We start from the raw sequence: 20,796 nt of genomic DNA on the forward strand, positions 1-20,796 counted from the left end.
CACTTCTGGATATTTACCCAAAGAAAACAAAAACACTAACTCAAAGAGATGGCTGCACCCCCATGTTCATTGCAGCATTATTCACAATAGCTAAGATGTGGAAGCCATCTGAAGTGGCTTCACTGGCCATCTAAGTGTCCAGTGACAGAGGAATGAATACAGAAGACGTGACACATATATACAGTGGAGTGTTACTCAGCCATAAAAAAGAATCAAATCTTGCCATTTGTGACAACATGGATGAATCTCAAGGGTGAAATGCATTTTCTGAACCTATAATTTGTCTATAATTGTTAGCCTGTTAAAATGGTAAATTACATTGATTAATTTCAAATGTTAAGCTAACCGTGCATTCTTAGGATAAACCCCACTTTGTTCTATTATCCATTTTATATATCATTGGATTCAATTGCTAAAATTTTGTTAAAAATTCTACAACTAGTATAACACCCTCTAGGTCCATCAAAAGTCAGACAGAGAAAGACAAATACCATATGATCTCACTTCAATGTGGAATCTAAAAAAAAACAAAATAAACAAATGAAACAAAACAAACTTACAGATAGAGAACAAACTGATGGTCACAAGATGGGAGAGGGATAGGGAGATGGATGGAAAAGGTGAAGAGATCAAGAAATGCAAATTGGCATTTGCAAAAACAGTCACGGGGGTGTAAACTATAGCATTGGGTATATAGTCAGTGACATTGTATGACTATGGTGACAGGTGGGGACTAGACTTATGGGGGGGACCACTTGTAAATGTCTTATCATGATGTTTATACCTGAAACTAACATAATATTGTATGTCAACTGTAATTGAAAAATAAAACTTTTTTAAATTGAAAAAAGACGTTTGCTGTAAAAACAGAAGAGGACGTCTACACCTGTGTGGGTGGCAGCCACTGAGATGGCTCCTGGGGCCCTGCTCCTGGCATCACCACCTGGAGTCGTCTCTTCCCACGTGGTACAAGACCACACAGTGGAGGTATGGCTGCCTGGCTCCTGAGCTCAGCCTGCAGGCGCCGCTGTGGCAGCCGACTCGCCTGCCCTCTCCCCTGTCCGGATCAGTCCTGCGGAGGAAAGCCGGCGGCCACGCGGGGAGCTGGCCTCTGGAGAGCCCACGTGGCAAAGGAACTGGAACTCTTGCCCAGGGTTGCACCGGAGAGCTTGGCACCGCGTTCTGCAGCCCCAGTCAAGCCTCCAGACGACTGCAGCCTCGTGAGAGAGCCTGAGCCACAGCGATCGGCTAAGCCACTCCCTGGGTTCCTAACCCTCAGGAACTGGAAGAAAGCACACGTGCCGTCGTGCAGCGATAAACAATGATTACAGACACCGTTAAGTTACGTGGAAGCAGTCTGATCCTTTCAGGTGCTGCTTTGTCAGGCTGGACAAGACCTGCACTTAGTCTGGCCAGAGCCTCCTTAGTTGTCCACGCACTACCCTGGGAACTCCGAGGGCCCCGCCAGCCACGGCTCGCGTCCTGTCCCCTCCTCTCCTCGGCCGCGAGCAGTTCACAGCGTGGGCACACGGGGGCCCTCGCAGACCTCCAGCGTTTCCTCTGCGCAGTGCTCTTCCCCAGGACGCTTCCCTCGCACTCTAGCCACCTGAGCTGCCCCAGACTCGGAGCTACAACGCCCACCTCGTGCAGGCGGCCAGCATCTTCCCGGCCGTTCTCCAGGCAGCAAACTGGGACATTTGTGGGCCTCACTTCCTGTGTGTCCTGTCTCCCAGAGACCACCCACCTTGGTGGCCTGATGTGCAATGTCTTGTGTTCCAGTATTTCATTTGTTTTATCTGTTTTTTTAGTTGTTTCGGGTGGGAGGGTAAATCCAATCACTGTTCATTAGAAGTGGAAGTTCCAATACATCTGTCTTAAGCTCCACAGACTCAAAACCAACAGCATAGTGTGGAGAGAGATTCACTCTAAGGAACTGGCCCATTCGGGTGTGGGGGCTGCAAGGCCACACGCTGCAGGGGAGAGAGGCAGGCTGCAGAGCCCGGGACGACCAACACCACAGGGCACATTTGGGGCCGCTGTGGGCAGAACTGCTCGCTGAGAGAAGTCAATCTTTGTTTCATGAGGCCTTCCATTGATGAATGAGGCCCACCCCGTGATGAAGAGCAATCTGCTCTACTCAAAGTCCAACCATCTAAATGTTCATCTTACCCAAAAACGCCCTCACAGAAACATCCAGAATGTTGGATCCAATATCTGGGCACCATGGCCTGGCCAAGTTCACCCATAAAAATTAACCATCACAGTAATAGAAAGAAATTACATAATTACACTGATAGTTAGGAACCAAGATTTTTAGCAAGAGAAAAGGCCACAAACATAAAATCAAAGAAGTACCTGATTTTGTTAAATGGGAATTACCAGTGTAAACTCCTGTCATATATTTCTTTTGCAAAACAAACCAAATGTGTTTTCTAGCTCAGTCCTCTAAAAGGCTCTAGAACCTGTAGCAATAACCATTCCTAGTGCTCAGATTACAGTATCTACCTACCATACAAGGAGCCAGGGCTGTTCAGAGTAAGGCTGATAATACCCAACTAAAAACACTGATCACACTCAACGTCACAAAAAGAGAATTATGTGCTTTCTGATGAGACTCAGTAGGATGCAGCACTATGAACTGTTTTTTATACAAGTAAAATGGGGCTGAATCTGATCGAACCTCACCTACAACCACAGTTTTCAGGAAATATGGGGGATAGAAGAACATGTTAAAAGACACCAGGGAAACAAAATCCAAAATGGACCAATTTATACTGGGAAAATAACCAGTTTTTTCCAACAAATAAATATTGGGGGGGTGGAAGAGGGAGGAGGACCCGCCCTAGATTAAATATCATTTAAGACACGTAACAGTCAAAGGCAATAAAAGTACTTTAGAACCTGATTCAAATAAACCAATATAAAAAGATATGCCTGAGACACTTGGGGAACTTTGAACACTGGCTGGATAAGATGGTATCTTAGTCTGTGTGGGCCGCTATGACACAAACATCACAGATGGGTGGCTTAGGAACGACAGAAATGACTTCTCACTATCCTGGAGGCTGGCTGCCCAAGGTCAAGGCAGATTCGGTGTCTGGTGAGACCTGCTTCCTGGGTCATGGATGGCGTCTCCTCGCTGTGTCCTCACATGGTGGAAGGGAGGAGGGAGCCCTCTTGGGGTCCCTTTATAAGGACATTGATCCCGTTCATGAGGCTCCGCCTCATGACCTCATCACCTCCCACAGGCCCCGCCTCTGACACCACACGTGGCGGTTAGGATTCTAACATATGAATACTAGAGGACACAAACATTCAGTCTATAGATGGTATCAAGGAATTACTATTAAGATTGTTCAGGTGTGGTGGTTATATATAGAATAGAAAACTGGAATTCTAAATAAAACTAGAATTCTGTTTGTTAGCTATATACTGAAGTATTACATTTGGAACTGATTTTAAAGTAATTCAGTGGGGCAGTGAGGGGTGGGGATTAAATAAAACAGGATTAGCCAATAAAGCTAACACAGGCTCACAGAGCTGATGACAGACTTTTTGTTCTTACGTGTTCAGAACCTTGAAAACACTGTCTGTATATTTGGTGTCACTGCTGACGCAGAGCTTTGGCAGGCCTCTGAGGCCTCGTGTTTACTAGCCTGGTAACACAATCCTGAACCCCACCTTCCCTCCGAGGACTCCTTGGGAGTCTCGCAGAAAGGCTGTCTCAGAGCCAATCACCTTGAATTCCTCCAGCACCCACAGCTCACACAGGCCTCCGAGCAGAGGCTCTATCATGTTTCACAATGGAAGGAGCTCCAAGGTAGGCTCAGGTCAGAGGTCAGTGTGGGAAGGGCACGCTGCCCTTCACCGTGCCCCTCGCTGTGCCCTTCACCGTGATGGCGCAATCCGCATTCTATCACCTGAAGGCGCGCTCACATCGCCACCTCACCACTGCCAGCTCTCTCCCACCTTTACCTGATCTATTCACGTGAATATCCTTGCTTTATTCTTTCTTTCAACCTCTATAAAAGGTAAAACTTTTCATCATAAAATTACTGAAAATGCATCATCCAAAAATTTATGAAATAGGAAACCCCACATGTAATGCCATCCACATACTATTTTACTTTTTACTTCTCATTCAGCCTGAAACTCATCACATTTTTTTTTCATCACATTTTTAAACCAAATTATTCATTAACTTTTCCTTCTCTCCTACCACCCCCACCCTCAAGTTAGGAAATAGTGAGTCAGAGAGGGACAGAATTTGGAAAGAGTTGCATTCAGGGTGGTTCTCTGAGATGTTTGTACAATGGGGTCAGCCCGGATCCTTGTTTCCATCCTGTCTGTGCTGCTCTCCTCACGTGAAACGCTCTTCACGCTTGGCGGCCCTTGCCTAATTTTCAAAACCAGAGCACATTTGAATTCCTTGCCATCCCTCGGGTTGCTGACTAAGTCTACACCTCCGTCCGCAGTTCTCACTGCCCTGCATTGTCGAGCACTTGACCATGGGAACAACCCCTGGAACTTTCTAAACCTCTCCAAGTGGCTCAGAGACTCTGACGCATCTGGAAACCAACAGTGTTCTCACAGCTTCTCGTCCTAGTCAAGTCTCACTAGCTCTGTGTCCACTCTTTTACTACCATGGGTACCCTTCCCATGGTGTTTTAAAGAATAACAGTCACATACAACGCATCTACTTGGTTTCTGGCTAAGCTAGTCTTGCTCTAGGAACATGGCCTCTCTGTTTCCCCTGAATTTCTGTTCTATTTGGTGCCATTCTGGAACCGTCCATCAGCCCCCACTCTCCAGCGGCAGTGCCTCTCTAACTCCAGCGAGAATGTGACCTGGGGGACTTGCCACACAGACTTCTGGGCCCACCCCCAAATGTGTAATGCAGTAAGTCTGGGAATTCCTATTTCTAACAGGTTTCCACGTTAGAGACCACACAAGAAAACCACAGGCTTCCTTCTTAATTAACCCTATAACTTGGGCATCAGCTGGCAACCTGACCCAATTAAGTGACCCCCCCTTTCCTCTCCCAGAAGAAGACTCTCCCTCTAATAATTGATTGCTGAAGCACAATGCACGTTTGGAATTAAGGCAATTAAATCTAAGAAATCAGAGTTAAATTATTTGAGTGCTTACTATGGGTAAAGCCTGGTTCTGATTACAGAAGACTCCCTGGTTTTTCCTAATACATTTTAGAAGTACTAAGGCATATTTTCTTGTGGGAACATAAACCCCTGACCCCAATCTGAGAGGGGAATGGCTCTGCTTTCGAAACGGTGGGGTTCTTCTCTGTGGTGGAGCCTGGCACACCAAATGCCAGCTCACGACCTGTAACTGTCACTGAACTTAATTCCTTACACCAAGTACTAAGTTCTCTTTCCACTGTGTTAAGTGGGTTCATTTTCTCTTTTACCAGAATACCAGAATGCCAGCTGTGTAAGGAGAGGACTGTTGTATTTCTCTCCCGGGTTGTGCTGTTCCTGTGACAAGTACCCAGCCCGTACTGGCTGGCTCATCCCCTCATCACTTCCCAGCTTGCTTTTCATAACTGGGGCCCTGAGAAGGGTGGTGAATTGCAAAAGCTTCCATCTCTGCCAGTAGAAAACCAGATTTCCAGGCCAGCTGAGTGATTCGTGTTTTAGTCACTGTCCTGGTTTGGGCACAACTTCTGCTTGCCTCTTTTTACCTGGACAACTGAGGTCAGACCGTATCGTGATGAATCCCAAGCACAGGCTGTGGACAGTAAGCTGGGGTCGGAAAGAATCCTGTTATCCATCACCGCCCAAACTTCAGGAACAGAAGGGCTAGAAATTAAAATGCAATGCTTCTGGTTCACCTTCTGGTAGATGTCACTAATAATTTCTCTTTAGACATCAAAACTGGATCCGTTTTGAGAGGCAGGCGGGAAGAACCAAAAGTCAAACATTCAGATAGCATGAGCACATCCGTGATTATCAGCAGTCACTAGCGCAGGCGGGGGACAAATTCAGGTGACTGCTGACTGTCACACACCCGTGCCGTCTCCATGTCCGGGGCGTTCAGACTCCTATTTTTATAGACATTTACCCAACTCTGTGTTTTCTGAACAGAGCAGTTATTTCACACAAGGCTCATGAGGAGCACAACGCCATCACCCACACTCCACGGCCAACGGCACGGGGTACCACCTCGGCCCCTCTCCCATCTGTGCTGCCACCCGCCCCTTCCCTGCCATTACTGGAGTCGTCGAAGTGACGGGAAGGAGACAGGAGATGAACATTCAGAAAACAGGGAAGGAAGCATACCCTCAGCTGTGAATTGCTGCGCTCTGTCATCATACAGGTGAGCTGCTTCGGACGGAGAATGCAAACATCACAAATCCTTCTGAGCAATGGGATGGATAACAATAGCAAAATCGGGCTGTTACTGACATAAAACAGAAAATATGCTAAATACATTGTTTAGGCTTTAGCACAAAAATAAACTCAAACCTCAATATCATCCGATCCTTAAAAAAACACGGATCCTTAAACATTTTACTTCTACAGAACAAAAACCCGCCCATGGCATCCCATCTTGTGACAACTTGTCAGTGGAAAACAAAATTCATTCGTCTCTTCTCTAGACATAATTTTTAGAATTTTCATTTGTCCAGATGCTAATTTTATATGCTTTGGGTCAACACTTAAATGCTATATACAGAGTATTTCTAAAGCTCAAATTTTTGTGTAAACTATGTTGTAGACATAGAGAACCGTACCTAATGATCGTATTTAAACAACCACCTTAGTCTCTTTTTTTTACTCTTCTAGCTGAAAACAAACCAACCAACCAACCTGGAATGGAGTGATAAACTTGCCTGGGGAAACGCAGGAACTCTATTCATTTGCATCCCTAAGAGCCACAAATATGTGGGCAGAAGAGGACACCCAGTGCTATGGAGCGGGGTCTCTCAGGCCGGCCGGCCCGCACTGGGAGCCAGTCCTCTGCTGAGGCGGCTTCTGGCACGCTGGCTGCTGTGGGCCACAGCCCTGCTCGCCAGTCCCGAGATGCCACGCGCGCACCACACCCTCTCAGCTGTGACAAGCAAGTCTCCAGACATGGCCATGCAGAGGGGGCCAAATCCATCTCTGGTGGAGAGCCACTGTTATACAGTGATAGGAGAATAAAGTCCAAAGTTAAAGATTCATTAAAAATCTCTTCGACTCTGCAATTTCCCATAAGTGTCGATTTGTTTTTTTTGCATTATTTCAAAGTTTCTCCCAAGTTTCATATTCTCCCAATGGAATAAATTCCTCAAGGTACAAATGACACTCCAGAGACAAGAAGAAAAGTTTATTTTACTATCCAATTATTTTCTTGAAAAAATTTACTTTTTGATAAAATAAAACAAACTTCTAGTACCATAGAAACCTTCCCACACGCACAACGGCATATGATTACCACGGTATGCACAACTCTGAGAACGACTGCTTGCAGCTCCGAGGAAAGGGGTGGTGCACACCCGACTATTCCCACGCTGTGGGAAATGTTCGGTGGTTTGGGAAAGAATTATACAATTGAAAAATATAAATTAAGACCTTCGATGAGCTGAGAACCGTAAAAATGCTTTCCGAAGTCCAGTCATTTGGATCTTGGGGGCCACGGTCATTAGCAAGTTCAACGAGCACGTGGAGCCTGCGGTGCTCAGCCTGACGCTGAAGGAGGCGGCCTGGAGGTTCGCAGGTGGTCTGTGAAAAGCAGACCCCATGCTGACGGTGCGGAGCTGGGGACCAGGCTCATAGACCGTTCTTCACCAGCTCATGGACTCCATTCTCGTCAATGATTAAAGGTGCGTGGAATTCTTTACCTGCCACATAACTTTCTATTCCCTAAGAGGAGGGGTGAAATGAAACACCGTTAGAAAACTGGCGAGCATGAGCCACGCACGGCTGGACTCAGTGGCGGTAACAATGATTTAAAGCATAGATGCCAGAAGTCGCGCTGAGACGCAGAATTTAAGTCAATAGAAATCTATTTATTCTAACCTGGGCTGAATGACCTATTTATGACAGCATGAAACAAACAATAAAAAATAGTAAAATTATTCTGATGATGAGTAATTCTAAAGTCAACAGATGACCCTCATTCTTTCTAACATCACCACCACCAAGCACAATTAACTGAGCGGGCGCTTCTCTGCCGCCAGAACTGAGCATGCTGCTCGCAATCTCCAGAAAACAGATCACCTATGAGAAGAGTGGAGACCCTCACTCGCTGGGCCTTAAAAGTGTAACGAGCACTAAGTCATGAACAAAATAGACTCTCTGAGAGGAAGTCATATTGCGCTAAAAAGAATCAGATGATTTATCTAAAAAACCAGGCTGTTTCTTATTTTTTTAAAAGCCCATTGCATTGCAACGTATAGGTGAAAAGCACTAAACAGTAAAGATTCTGTTCGTGCTATATAACCCACTTCTGGTACAGATGCAAAGCTGTAAGAGCAATTCTCAGGGAAAAGGATTCAGGGCGGATGCACCTTTTGGGCTCATCCCCTGGAGGGGCTAGTCCCCCAGAGGGGCTCATCCCCCGGAGGGGCTCGTCCCCTGGAGGAGCTCATCCCCCAGAGGGGCTCGTCCCCCAGCTGGGTTCATCCCCCAGAGAGGCTCATCCCGGAGGGGCTCGTCCCCCAGCCGGGCTCTTCCCCCAGCTCGGCTCGTCCCCCAGCCGGGCTCATCCCGCAAGGGGCTCATCCCCCAGCCGTGCTCGTCCTCCAGAGGAGCTCGTCCCCCAGCCAGACTTGTCCCCCTGAGGGTCTCGTTCCCCAGAGGGTCTCGTCTCCCAGCCGGGGTCTCCCAGCCGGACCCGTCCCCCAGCCGTGCTCGTCCTCCAGAGGAGCTCGTCCCCCAGCGGGACTTGTCCCCCTGAGGGTCTCGTTCCCCAGAGGGTCTCGTCTCCTAGCCAGGCTCCCCCAGCCGTGCTTGTCCCCCAGCCATGCTCGTCCCCCAGCGGGGCTCGTCCCCCAGCCGAGTTTGTCCCCCTGCGGGGCTCCTCAGGGAAGGGCCACCAAAAGTCCTCCATCTTCTCTAAGAGCAGCACTAACAATATCAGAAGCCCGCGTTAGGAAGCAGGGAAAGCAAAGTGAACTCACTTCTCCGGCGTAGGAGATGAGCGGGGAGATTTCACACTGGATCGGCACATCATTGGCGTCCTTCAAGCTGAGGGAAAACCAAACGTGTTAAGGCCCCTGCTTCCCATGTCACTTGCCAGAGCGATAGCACAGAGCGCGCTCCCCTCCGAGAAGCTGGCTGACCACAGAATGCTCCCGCTTCGACACCGGGGCCATGGACCACTAATCTCTGAGGATTCAGTGCCGTGAGCCTGACATGGTCAGCAGGACACTGTCTGGGGCAGGTGCCAATGGTTAGCACCTCACCAACACTGGCACACTTACCCCAACGGCCACCACAGGCTGGTCATTTCCAAGTGTCCACGTGACAAAGGAGGGACCACTTGCTGGAGATACACTGCGCCTAGGCCTGTGGCGAGGCGCTTTGAACTGTCCGCACTTGGCTCGTCCTGACAGGGAGGTGCTGCTGCAGCCCCAACACAGGAGCCACTGGCCACGTGTGACATTAGACTTCATTCCGATTTTAACATGAGTTATAATTTTAAAATTCAGCTCCTCAGTCAGAATCACCTCATCTCCAGTGTTCTGTAGCCACGAACAGCTACGACCAGCCAACTGGACAGCACACATAAGCACACACTGCAGACGGCTCTCCTGCACAGGTCAGTGCTGTTCTCAAGGTCATTACTTCCCAGACCTGTTTCTCTGTACCTCAAGTTTCCTAGATTAGCAGATCTACTCAGTGTTCCCAAGGGTTCCTATCCTCTCCCCAACAAGAGCTCAGGCACATGACCCATGCCCAGGCTTCCGCCAGTTCATGGTCAACGTTTCGGCCACCTGCCATCTGGTTCTAAAGGACCTAACACAAAAGCCAACAAATGGTCTTCAAAACACATGTGAAGTCCTTAGGCCACTGAGCTTCTCACATTTCAACAAGTTTACCAACAGGACACGGGCACACAAACCTCCAGGCTCTTCAAGTCTCAAACCAGAGCTCCCCTTCGCCGTGCCGGAAGCGATAGCAGAGTCAGTAAACCAGGGGTTCCTGAGCTCAGCCATGTCCAGCCTTCCTCTAAACAGAACCATCTAGCAGTCTTCACGGTGCTCTATGCATGTCCTGCTCCAACGGACTTTTCCTGCTACTTCCCACTCACACCAGGGCGGTCATACTCTCTCTGGTTCATCCCAACTCCTGCCCCACTATGGCCCCGCTGGCTGTCCAAATCATACCCATCCTCTAAGGCTTAGCTCAAGCCCCAGCCTCCCCGTGACCACTAGTTCATCCTGATTGCCCTCGTTCATTTACAATACAAAAATCATACGTGTCAGACACCTGCTAAGCCACTGCCTCCTGGGTCATCATTACTTATTCCACACATTTAACACATACGCACACACTGCCTGATGATGTCACGTGACTTTCACGGACATGCACTGTGAACCCCCCAACAGGCTGTAAGAAATGACTTCTTTATCTTGTGTAAGCTGCTAACAGCACCTGCAGGACTGTGAAAGTTAACATATGACAGACCGATGCAGAGAAAAGGTGCATTAAAAGAGGAGGCGCACATCTTCCCAGGTATGTCAGCTTCCATCAGCAGAGCTCAGGAGACTGGTCAGACCCCCTAGGGAAGCTCAGAGTCATATTAGACCAAGCGGGAAAATGAAGTCCACCCCACAGCTAAGATGGTACAGAGCCCACCCCACTGGGAGCCCTGAGCAATTTGGGGCGCCAGGACCAGGAGGTGGTTTTAAACTCCAGGAATACACAGCTGGCCTGAATATCCTTCCTTCTACACCACAAAGACACCCCCCGCCCCCCCAGGAAATGAGGAAAGTCGGCTTTAAGGAACACGCCAGATCCCTGGAGAAGGAGAGATAGGCGCTCCCATCGCCAGACGTTCAGTGTCAGGAGACAGGCAAACTAGCCTGACACCACCACGGCCTAGTTTGTTAGCCTGCTTACTTCTGGCAGCTGACACTGTTCAGTGGGTGAAAAACAAAAATAATGTCGTTTTGTCAAAACTCAGCATCTTGTTTCCATTCTTTCCGGATATCCCCAAGCCATCTCCTTCCTCCTTTTCACTTCTCACGTCTAGTTAATTTCTCCACTCTCTGAGGGTGTCCTGATTTCAGCAAAAACTGTTTCTATGTCCATGACCCCATTTGGGGACAAACTTTGATTTCAGTTTAATTATTCTACAAATGGCTAAAATGAAGTAAGTGGGAGAAAGGTACTAAAAGAACTTCAGCGAGAACTATTTAAATGTTTTGTATTTTAACTGAGATAGCTGGAGGCTGTTTTGGGGTGTAAATTAAGAAACTTTCACTTTTTAGGTTAAAAGCTATGGTTCAATGAGAAGGAAATTTAGGGTCAAATTTTACTTCTTAGATCATAAAAACAGCTTGCTTCCACATATTCAAAACAATGAATGGGACAGAAAATGACAAAGGATGTGTCTGCATCCCAGGGCCCATGGCATGAGGGCAACAGTCGTCTATGGCTCCTGGAAGAAGCCAGCCAGATGTGAGTCCCCTTCCTGTTGTCGAGGGCCACAGCCCAGAACCAGTGACACCATGGGGACCTGTTTCTAAAGGCAGATATGAATGGCACAGGACGGAAAACACACACAGATGAATTGGCCTTTCTGTGGCAACTCCGTCTCCAGCCCCTTTACCCTGTACGCGTCCCCAGTTATCTCACTTAGGATTCACACGAAACCCAACAACTTTTAAACTGGAACAAGAATAGGAAGCTGTCTCTTTAGCCATCAAGTCGATAGCTTCTTCAGACTGTCCATACCCAGATGAGAGGGCACATGCTACTTCCCACTAAAAACGATCTGCCGTTAAGACAAAGATACTTTCTTCAGGAGCAGGATAGCTGACTAAACTAACACCCAGAAACCAACAGGGAGCCATGAACATGAGAATAATCAAAAGAACAGTTTCCGCCCCATTACGAGGCTTCCCACTGAGAGCACACACACAGTTCAGTAAGACACACCTACAGAACACTACCTTGGCCTAGCTTAAGCTATGCTGACAGGTGACTTGGGATCCAAAGTCGCTTCCCGCCTGTGACCTCACTTGCAACGTGTCCCTGCGGGCTCAGAGGCCTGTGGTCAGATTCTTAGTAAGCATGCTCCCATTTCCAGCATGCACTGAGATTCTGAGTTAGTGTCATCCAGACAGATACCTGCCACCAAGTAAGCGGTATACCCCCACCAAAGCTTCACCTGTCCACCCCCACACCACCAACAGGCAGAGCACTAAGCTACCAGGCCAGTTAGTACCAGAGAAGCACAGCCACCACCATGCACCGCAGGCAGCTGGGATATTTACTTGTAATTGACACCAGCTGTGATGCTCTCTGACTTCCCATTCGCAGCACTGCTATGTAGGAATAAACAGGCATTAATGGGAATGGAAACAAACCAAACGGTAACAGTGACATGGAATTGCAAAATATATCTGACAGAAAGGCATGTATTTATGGTAAATTATAAACTGGAAAAGGCAATCCGAGGGGTCAAAACAAACAAACAAATAAACAAACTCAGTGGCGAAAGATGAAGCATGAGGACACTGTGACATGCCACCGAGCAAGCTTGCTGACATGGCAGAGCCTGAAAGTGGCCCTGGACAGTGAGTCAGCTCACCGCTGCTCCTGCTGCAAAAACAGTACAGAGCAGTCAGCCCCAGAGCCTGGCTCGAACACTTCAGGGCATTCTGGTGCTTTCATGCAGTTTCTCCAGCCAGCCATCTTCTCCCTCAGCAGAGTGTTTTTCACTCATGTACAGAAACATCAAATGACTTAGATGGGGGAGTTCTAGGTGCCAGTGAAGGTTTTATCATAAAATCTAAGGTTTGGCTAAATGTGCTATAACCACCCTCTTTTTAACCTGCAAAATCCCAGAACATTGCTAAAGCTTGAGTATCAGGGGATGTACGTGGCAGTCCCGTCCCTTCCTGGCACCTCCCTCAGTGACGCTGTGTCTGGTAGACAGAGTGCGGGTAGCGGGACTTGGGGTGTCACAGACGGCACTAACAGTGAAGCCACACACATGGGCAGTGACCCCGGCTCCTGCCCGTGGCATAGTGTGCCGCTGGCGGGCTCAAACCACAAGGCACCCCAAAAGAAGGCCCTTGGACCGTCACTGAGGACCAGCCATTTCACTGACTGGGAGGAGATGGAGCCGAAAACCAAGAGGTTTTGAAGAGACTCCCGCTTACGAGGCGCTGAAGCCCTGCCACCGCTGTGACAAGCTCACGTCAGGAGCTGCCCACGTCAGTGACCCACCTCTGTGAAACACCCCCTCACCCCCCAGCACAGCAGAGCGCGGAGGAGGGAGCGAGCAAGAGAAGCGCAGGAAGCGGCCACACAGTGGGAGCTGCGGGCTTACCGGGGAATGGCTGGCAGGCGCGAGCCGTTTTCGTCGATGAAGTGGCCGCCCGCGTTGAGCACCCAGCAGTGGTGCAGGGACATGAGCGCGTGCCTGGCGGTCGTGGGGTTGTCCTTGCCGTTCTGGCTGTCCGCGTTCTTCAGCGGGGAGAACTCATCTTCCCGCAACACTTCATACACCACAAACTTCCTAGAGCGGAACCGCAGACACTGGTTATAAGACAGACTGCACCCACAGCACGAGTCCTGCTCCGCAGCTAGGCCTGGCTCTGCAATGGCTCAGCCCCCCTGCAAATGGACGTGAAAGAGGGAATGCTTGGCCTGCGCTAAAGAAGGTCCGAGCTCTTCCCCCACGCAGGTGAGAGAGCACTTCCACCCCCCAACTCTAACACACTTGAAGTCAGAAAGACCAGAAATCTTAATGCAAAAGACCACATCAGCATCTGTTCTGGAAAAAAAAAGATGATTTAGAAACGCATATGGGAAGATTAATCTTCAACAGCTGGTTTATCTTCTGCGTTTCCATGCTGGTCAAATTCCACACCAAGCGTGCTCCTCAGAGAGAGCGGTGATGCAAACACACATCCTCCCAGGTCTGTAAGGCACCGCACACGCGTGGGCCAGCCCAGCCTAACCTTTCCAGTCTCTCGGCCCAGTTACGTGACAGGAGTTTAAGGAGAGCCAGACAGTAAGCTACGGGCCTGCGGGGAAGTGTCCACACAGGCTCTGCACGGTGCGAAACGTACTTGGCAAACTGGAAGATGTCAAAGACGAACTTCTCCATCTTTATCCCGTTCGGCTTGTCTGGCTTGACCCGCTGCCCCTGGGGACCCACACATGGGATCTTCTTCTGAGCCACGTGGTGCAGTAACTGGGGCTCATGCACCCTGAGCGAGAGCGAGAGCAAGAGCGAGAGAGTCAGCTTCCAAATGGAAACCCCAGGAGCCGACGCTGCTCCACCAAGACTCAGGGCCCCGTCCTGAAAGCAAGGAGCGCTCGGCGAGTTTCGGTTCAGATCTAACAGCAGACGGACAGATTTCCCTGTTCATTTCCTTACATTAAACAATCAAGTGAAGATGTCCACACACGCTGCTCACACCAGTGTCTCTCCCAGAACTCCCATGTCTTTTATAGAACGTTTTACTCTTTGCCCAACTTTCCCAACTGAGACCCTTGACGTCTGAGAAGGAAAGATGAGGGTTACTAGTTGCTATGGATGAATGGACACAGCTACAAAGTGGCATGGACAGGAAATGCTTGGGAACCGGAGTTGCCACTCTACAGTAAAGCTGAGTGACTTTGGGAACAGTCGCCTCCGATGCCTAGCAGTGATCAGGTGGAGAAGCGGACGTGAGGACGTCCTCCAGGTTACAATCTGAGGGACAGAATTGTTTTCCCTCGGGGGCACTACCCTGCTGCTTTCCATCCAGGTCTCCCTCAGGATCCTTCTCTTCATGCTAACGCACTGCTTCCTGGAGATGCGTCTGGGAACCACTGCTTTAAATCATGGGAGCAGCTCCTTAAAACTGCCGGTGGCCTATATCAACCCCCAGAAACTCAGGCTCAGTGTGGCAGTGGGACACTGTGCCTGTCCCAGCGGCAGCAAACAGAGTGTTTCACTGGCTGAACTTTGCCTCAGCAGGCCCAGCACAGCTGCAGGGAGGGGAGGCTGGGCAAGGGGGCACACCGCACACTGCGGACGGGCCCCACGAATCTGCCCGGTGACACCGCCCCCCTGACACGCTGCCATGGGTGAAGGTGGCCCTCAGGACAGGAGGGGAATCCTGATGCGTGACCGACTCTGCCTGACGCTAAGGAACGCCCTCAGCCCCGCGTACTTGACCACGTCTCTCAGGAACGGCACAGTGAAGAAGTGGTTGGCGATGTTGCCGGCGCTGAACTGCAGCCGGCCGTCGGGGCCGCGCCTCTGCGCCGTGGCCAGGGCGATCTCGCTGTACTCCACCACCTGGTACACGCCGTCCACGCGGCACACCACGCCCACCGGCTCCGTGGGGTTCGTCTTCTCCACCACCTGCCGCCAGACACACGGGACAGCGAGAACAACGAGCGCTGTGCTGGCCATCGGCCACTGCCAAGGCCAGGCACAGCCCTGCCTGCCCGTCTCTAAGGCCTCAAGTCAAGAGCAGTCTTTAACATCAGACCACCACCCGTCCATCTTTATACTCTGTGAAATGCTACTTGCCAGCTGAAAATCAGGTAAACCGCCTCCTTCCTGTTTACCACCTGACTGAACCGTGGGGTAGAAAGTCCATCAGACACAGAGCCCAGAGGCATCGCCTGGGCGGGGAGCAATTATTAATAGATGAGGAATCTATATCCCCCCAATGCCTCCTATTTTATAATTTCATGGATCCTTCACCACACTCAACGACTTTCAGAATAAAGGAGATGAAATTTCTCTGAGATTCACAAGACAAAAATGTCAGGCATTTGCCTCTCACTTTCTATCGTCCAAACCATTATTTCATCTGAAGAGGATGTTTCTTCCCTCTATTCACAAATACAGCGATCTCTGGCTTTTCAGGGACTTGATGTGGCCAGGGAGCAGAGCAGGCAGGTCACCGGGCTCCCACTCCACCGTTAGACAGAAAAGCCCACATGTTTATCTGGTTTGCATGCTACATTTTGTTTGAAGGAAGAGAGCCCGTGCTTTAAAAACGTTTGAAAAACAGTGATTTGATCATTTATCAATGGGTCCGGGCTAATGGGGGGCTGAAAGTTATAAATCAAAAGCAAAGGGAAAACATAAGAGCATTCAAATTTTTAAAAACCTCACAGGTGCTTCTGCTACCCTAGCAGACCAATTTCACACAACTTGCTTCAACTGTTTAGAAGAAAACTGTGAAAGATTGTATGCAGTGCAGTAACAGAAGGCCAAGAATCAGATGAGATGATGTCCAACAGAAGACTCAAACAATAAGTGTTTGAAGATATTGTTTTGTTTGCTCTGCTTCCGAGATTTTGAAAACTCTGTGCCCAGTGTGAAAAGTCTACTTAAATCTACATGAAATTGTATCCATAAAGTTAAAACTTTCTTCAGCAACTGATTGCTTAAAATGAATACAGCCAGCAGCGGCCTTCCAGGCAGTGGCAGCGGCTCGAGCCTCGTGGACACGGCCGCAGGCCAGCGCTCCTCTGTAAGCCTGCTGTGTAGTTTCACTGTGTGCCCCCTGACAGGAGCCCGGGACTCAATGAAAAGAAACTTTCTCCCAAGGACAGGGATGAAACTGGAGGGAAACAGTCCACAGCCACACACTTTAAACCAGCTGTGGGCCTCTCTGCAGTTCTCGTCTAGCAGCCCGGCAGCCCCTCTCTCTCCAGACTCTGCCGTGTGGGTCTACGACGCAGGGAATTCGCAATCAATTCCTCTTGTCCCAAATTTTTCAAAAAAGCAAAAACGTACACAAGGTTTACTTTCAATTCACCTCTATATGCCCTACTCCCGGTCAGTCATGGAAAATAAAAATAAGCGTATTCACATTGTACATCTGCCAAGTGTCAATCTGCTGGGGAGGGTTTACTTCTGTGACAACGAGAACTTCCACATATTATAAAAGTCTAGGTGACAAAAGAAAGCACCTGTAAACTGCGTAAACTTGGACATCTGTTTATACGACACAGAAAAGACAGGATAAAGGAAGAGGGCTGCTCTAGGTTCCGCAAGTTAGCTCCTGAAAGCTGCGTTCGCAAACCCCCCAAGTGACTGGAACGGCTTACAGAATGATCTTTAACTCACCATGGCCCCCGTTCTGTTCAGCTTTGTCCTTTGCAAACCACTGCGCTCATTAGAATCTATTCTCAAGGCTCTCACTCCATTAGAAAACTTAATTCACCAAGACAGGAGCTTATTTTAAAAAGCACTGAAACAATTCTATTACCACACTGTGAATCACGCCCGAACATAGGAGCCTTTAAAAACATATTTTAATATCTTGATTTCTTAAAATAAAAAGGGTGGGAGGACAGATTATATAAATGGCTCCTAACACTTCTAGAAGTTCTAACACACCAGTCTGGTCACATGTTGGTTCCATCTGAATAGTGATTTATTTACCCACTAATGACCACTGCGTTACATTCCAGACACAGAACCAAGCAGGAAGAAAGGCCGACTTGTCCTGGGGGCCCCGTGGGTCGTGGAGAAGGGGGCCTGATTACACATGCATCTCTGCACGACCAGTACACTCAGAGAAGTCGGCACACCAATTTAAAGTTTCAGAGCTAGGAGCAAAAACTTAATTACTGTACAAAGCCTGGTTTTATAATGTGATGCTACTAAAACTACAAGTACGAAGTGTGAATTCTAATCCTGGCTGGCTAATGGGATGAAGGGCCTCAAGCCTAGAACTGATTTAGGACCAGGGGGAGGGGTTGGGGTGGGGGCTCAGTTCTGAGACCAAAGGCGTGGGCCAGATGGTCTCCGAGGTCCTTCAGCGTCAACATTCTCTGGTCACGCAGAATTTAAAATGGTTCTGAAGTCAGAACAGTGACATTTCAGTTTCTGTTTTAGAAAAAAGTATGACACCAAGTGGAACAAAGTCAGAAAGACACTGTTTTGTTTGTTTTTTGGAGCTTAGTAGCTACTTACAGTCCAATCCATGTCTCTACTGCATCTGTTTACAGGACAGAAACTCAGAGACGGGGACACACAGAGGTCTTAAACAGACGAACTAAACCAACTCTTCTATTTTCAACTGAGGGAGAGTCTTAGTGGGTCTACAGCTGAATCTCTCAAATCTTGTACTGGTAAATTTCAGACTTCAGTTTCCGTCTATGACTTTGTAGTAGATTTATATACAGATTTTGAGGGAAATGACATTTTTGTAATAGAAAATCTCCAACCAAGGATATGGGATGTCTCTTAGGGCAGGTCTTCTTTTTAAATCCAGATATTTCAAATTTATATGTAGTTGTATTTCCATTTTGTCAGACGCCTACATGGTTTTCGCTTTTGGCAGAAAGGTCTTCCCTTCATGTCAATATTACAAAATTATTCTACACTTTCTTCTAACATCCTGTGGATTTTTTATATTTAACTTTGTAATCTATTTGAAATTGATTTGGGAATGAGATTTGAAAGAGACATCTTACTTTATTTTTAGCTCGTTATCTCATTCACTTCCCCCACTGACTTGAAACACCATGTTTTTATACAGTATATTCTTATACATACGTGGACGTGTTTCTTGCGAATCTATTTTATCCCATTAGTCTATCATTCTATTCTGGTTTCAGCACTACACTCCTAGTTACTTTTTATTTACAATCCATTTTCATATCTGACAGATTGTTGCCAACCCTCTTCCCTCCTTATTCAACATTTTCCTGGCCATCGTCACATGTTTATTCTAAACTTTACAATTATTTTGTCCCCAAATGTCCCAAAATAGTCTCATTTGGGACTTTGATCAGGATTGTATTATACTTTGATTTGGTGAGAATTGATGCCTTTATAGATTTCCACGAAAGTAATGTTTGCATTAATATTTTAAAGACTTCCAACGTGTTTTTAGGGTCTTTCATATTTGCTGTCTATTAGAGTCCTACATATACCAGATGTTTCATTTACTACCAAAAAGGCATGTCTCCTCTAGCATCACCTACACAACCAAAAAAACGGCTGAAAGGAACAATGTCAAGGACATATGGCATCACAAACCTCCCTCCTTCTTAATTAACAGCAGTATGTCTGTGGTCCTTCAAGCAACTATCAACCTCCTCACCCACCCTTATTCCCAATCCGCCTATTTCCATCTCACTCACGAGACTATCCCAGGTACCCTGTCCAATGCCTTGCTGAAATCTAAATGTGCTATTTCTGCCCCATTTCCCGTACTTACTACTCCAGTGACTCCGTCAGAGGAAGAAAGTGAGTGACTCGGGTCAAATGCAACTCAGGTGAATAGACCCACCCAGGCCTACTGCTGGCCAAACCTTTCCCAGGGGCTCACACGTCACTCTCACACATTTTAGACTCTGACTTGTGATGGACAAACACACATTCCTTCCAGAATCAAATGTGCAATTTAAGGAAAAGAGTGGGTGTGGGCTAGTTAGTTGAGTACCTTAGAGGGATGAGTGGTTCTAAAACACTCAGGTCACCCCGTGCAGCCAGTGTGCCTGCTGGTGCGTGTCCTGACAGAGGAAGCCCACATGGGGCTGCACTGTCGCTGGGAAAGGCCTTACCTTAGCCCCACAGTCCGCTCCTTTCTGAACGCAGAAGCCGATGAAGCGGGGGTCTGCCACGCGCACCAGGATGTTGTCCACACAGTAGACATGGACACAGCCCACGCCCCTCCGCTCCATGTCCTGCACAATGTTCTGGGCGGCCAGGGCCCGGTACAGACCACCATTCCCATCTGCAAATCAAACAGCCCCTTAGCAGCGCGCCAGGACCCACATGGCGCGAACCCACGGGCCGGTCAGCATGGGCCGCAGGCACAGAACAGCCCGAAGGAGATTCGGTGTCAGAACATCGGACTAGACTCAGGAAGGAACTGCACCTAAGATTCCAGACAAATCCCCGAGGACTGCAGGACAAGCCACCCCAAAGCCCGGACTTTCCTTCTGAACTCGGCCCTTGTCACAATTTAGCCAGTAGCATATTATGGAATATATAATACAATTATTTATCAGGCAATGGTTATTTCATGACATTCCAAGTTTTATTAACACGTGTATGACTCAAGCTGGCTTTGCATTACAGTCCTAATGCTGACAGTTTCTCCCATCTCAACTATAAAGATACATGAGCATTTTGTACCAATAATTTGTTAAAAAACAGATTAATATGAAAGCCTATGGTGATTTAAATTAACCATAAGAAAAAGCTGCTTCTTTCCCCATCTATTTTTAGTACTGCCTAATAATGTACTACTTCCATCAATAACCTCAGCCATAGCTTAAACAATGAAAAAAATTAGCTTCACAAAATAGAGCTAAGAATAGTGAATTCTTCATTAATTCAACAGAATGAAGTAGAAGAAAAAAGAAAGAAGAACTAAACGCCTGCACCTGGAGAGCACCACTGTCCGTGCTGAGGGTCACTTCCTTTCAGCCTTTCCTCCAGGGGGTGACTCAGACACATCTCAATCTGTCAACATGCTCATCTTCAGAATTGGGACCACACGCAGGGTCACTGTATGTGGCCACAAAGGCCACAAAAATGGCAGCCCAACTCTAGGGACGCCACTAGGCATGGCCGTGTGCACCTATGCACACACGCACGGCTGCTTTGTGCCGATCGGCGGTTCTGATGGCACCACACCCG

At 48.2% G+C, this 20,796-nt stretch overlaps 1 protein-coding gene across 10 annotated transcripts in view; it reads right to left on the reverse strand.

The window, feature by feature from the left end:
* Window positions 1-7,305: 7,305 nt before the first annotated feature.
* UAP1 (UDP-N-acetylglucosamine pyrophosphorylase 1) overlaps window positions 7,306-20,796 on the reverse strand; it is a 31,380-nt gene continuing 17,889 nt past the window's right edge. For 4 of the 10 annotated variants that reach the window (XM_081024599.1, XM_081024597.1, XM_081024592.1 and 1 more), the window contains 7 exons: window positions 19,713-19,885; window positions 15,344-15,537; window positions 14,252-14,392; window positions 13,507-13,695; window positions 12,446-12,493; window positions 9,122-9,188; window positions 7,306-7,862 (listed from right to left, as the gene is read on the reverse strand). In XM_081024599.1, coding sequence (XP_080880725.1) covers window positions 7,770-7,862; window positions 9,122-9,188; window positions 12,446-12,493; window positions 13,507-13,695; window positions 14,252-14,392; window positions 15,344-15,537; window positions 19,713-19,885 — 905 coding nt within the window. In that variant the 3' untranslated portion in view covers window positions 7,306-7,769. Of the gene's footprint in view, window positions 7,863-9,121; window positions 9,189-12,445; window positions 12,497-13,506; window positions 13,696-14,251; window positions 14,393-15,343; window positions 15,538-19,712; window positions 19,886-20,796 lie in introns of all 10 variants that reach the window. The other 6 variants (XM_081024595.1, XM_081024594.1, XM_081024596.1 and 3 more) reach the window with 2 other exon arrangements.

Source organism: Rhinolophus hipposideros, assembly GCF_964194185.1.
Source record: "Rhinolophus hipposideros genome assembly, chromosome: 19".
In the NCBI taxonomy this organism is placed as follows: domain Eukaryota; kingdom Metazoa; phylum Chordata; class Mammalia; order Chiroptera; family Rhinolophidae; genus Rhinolophus; species Rhinolophus hipposideros.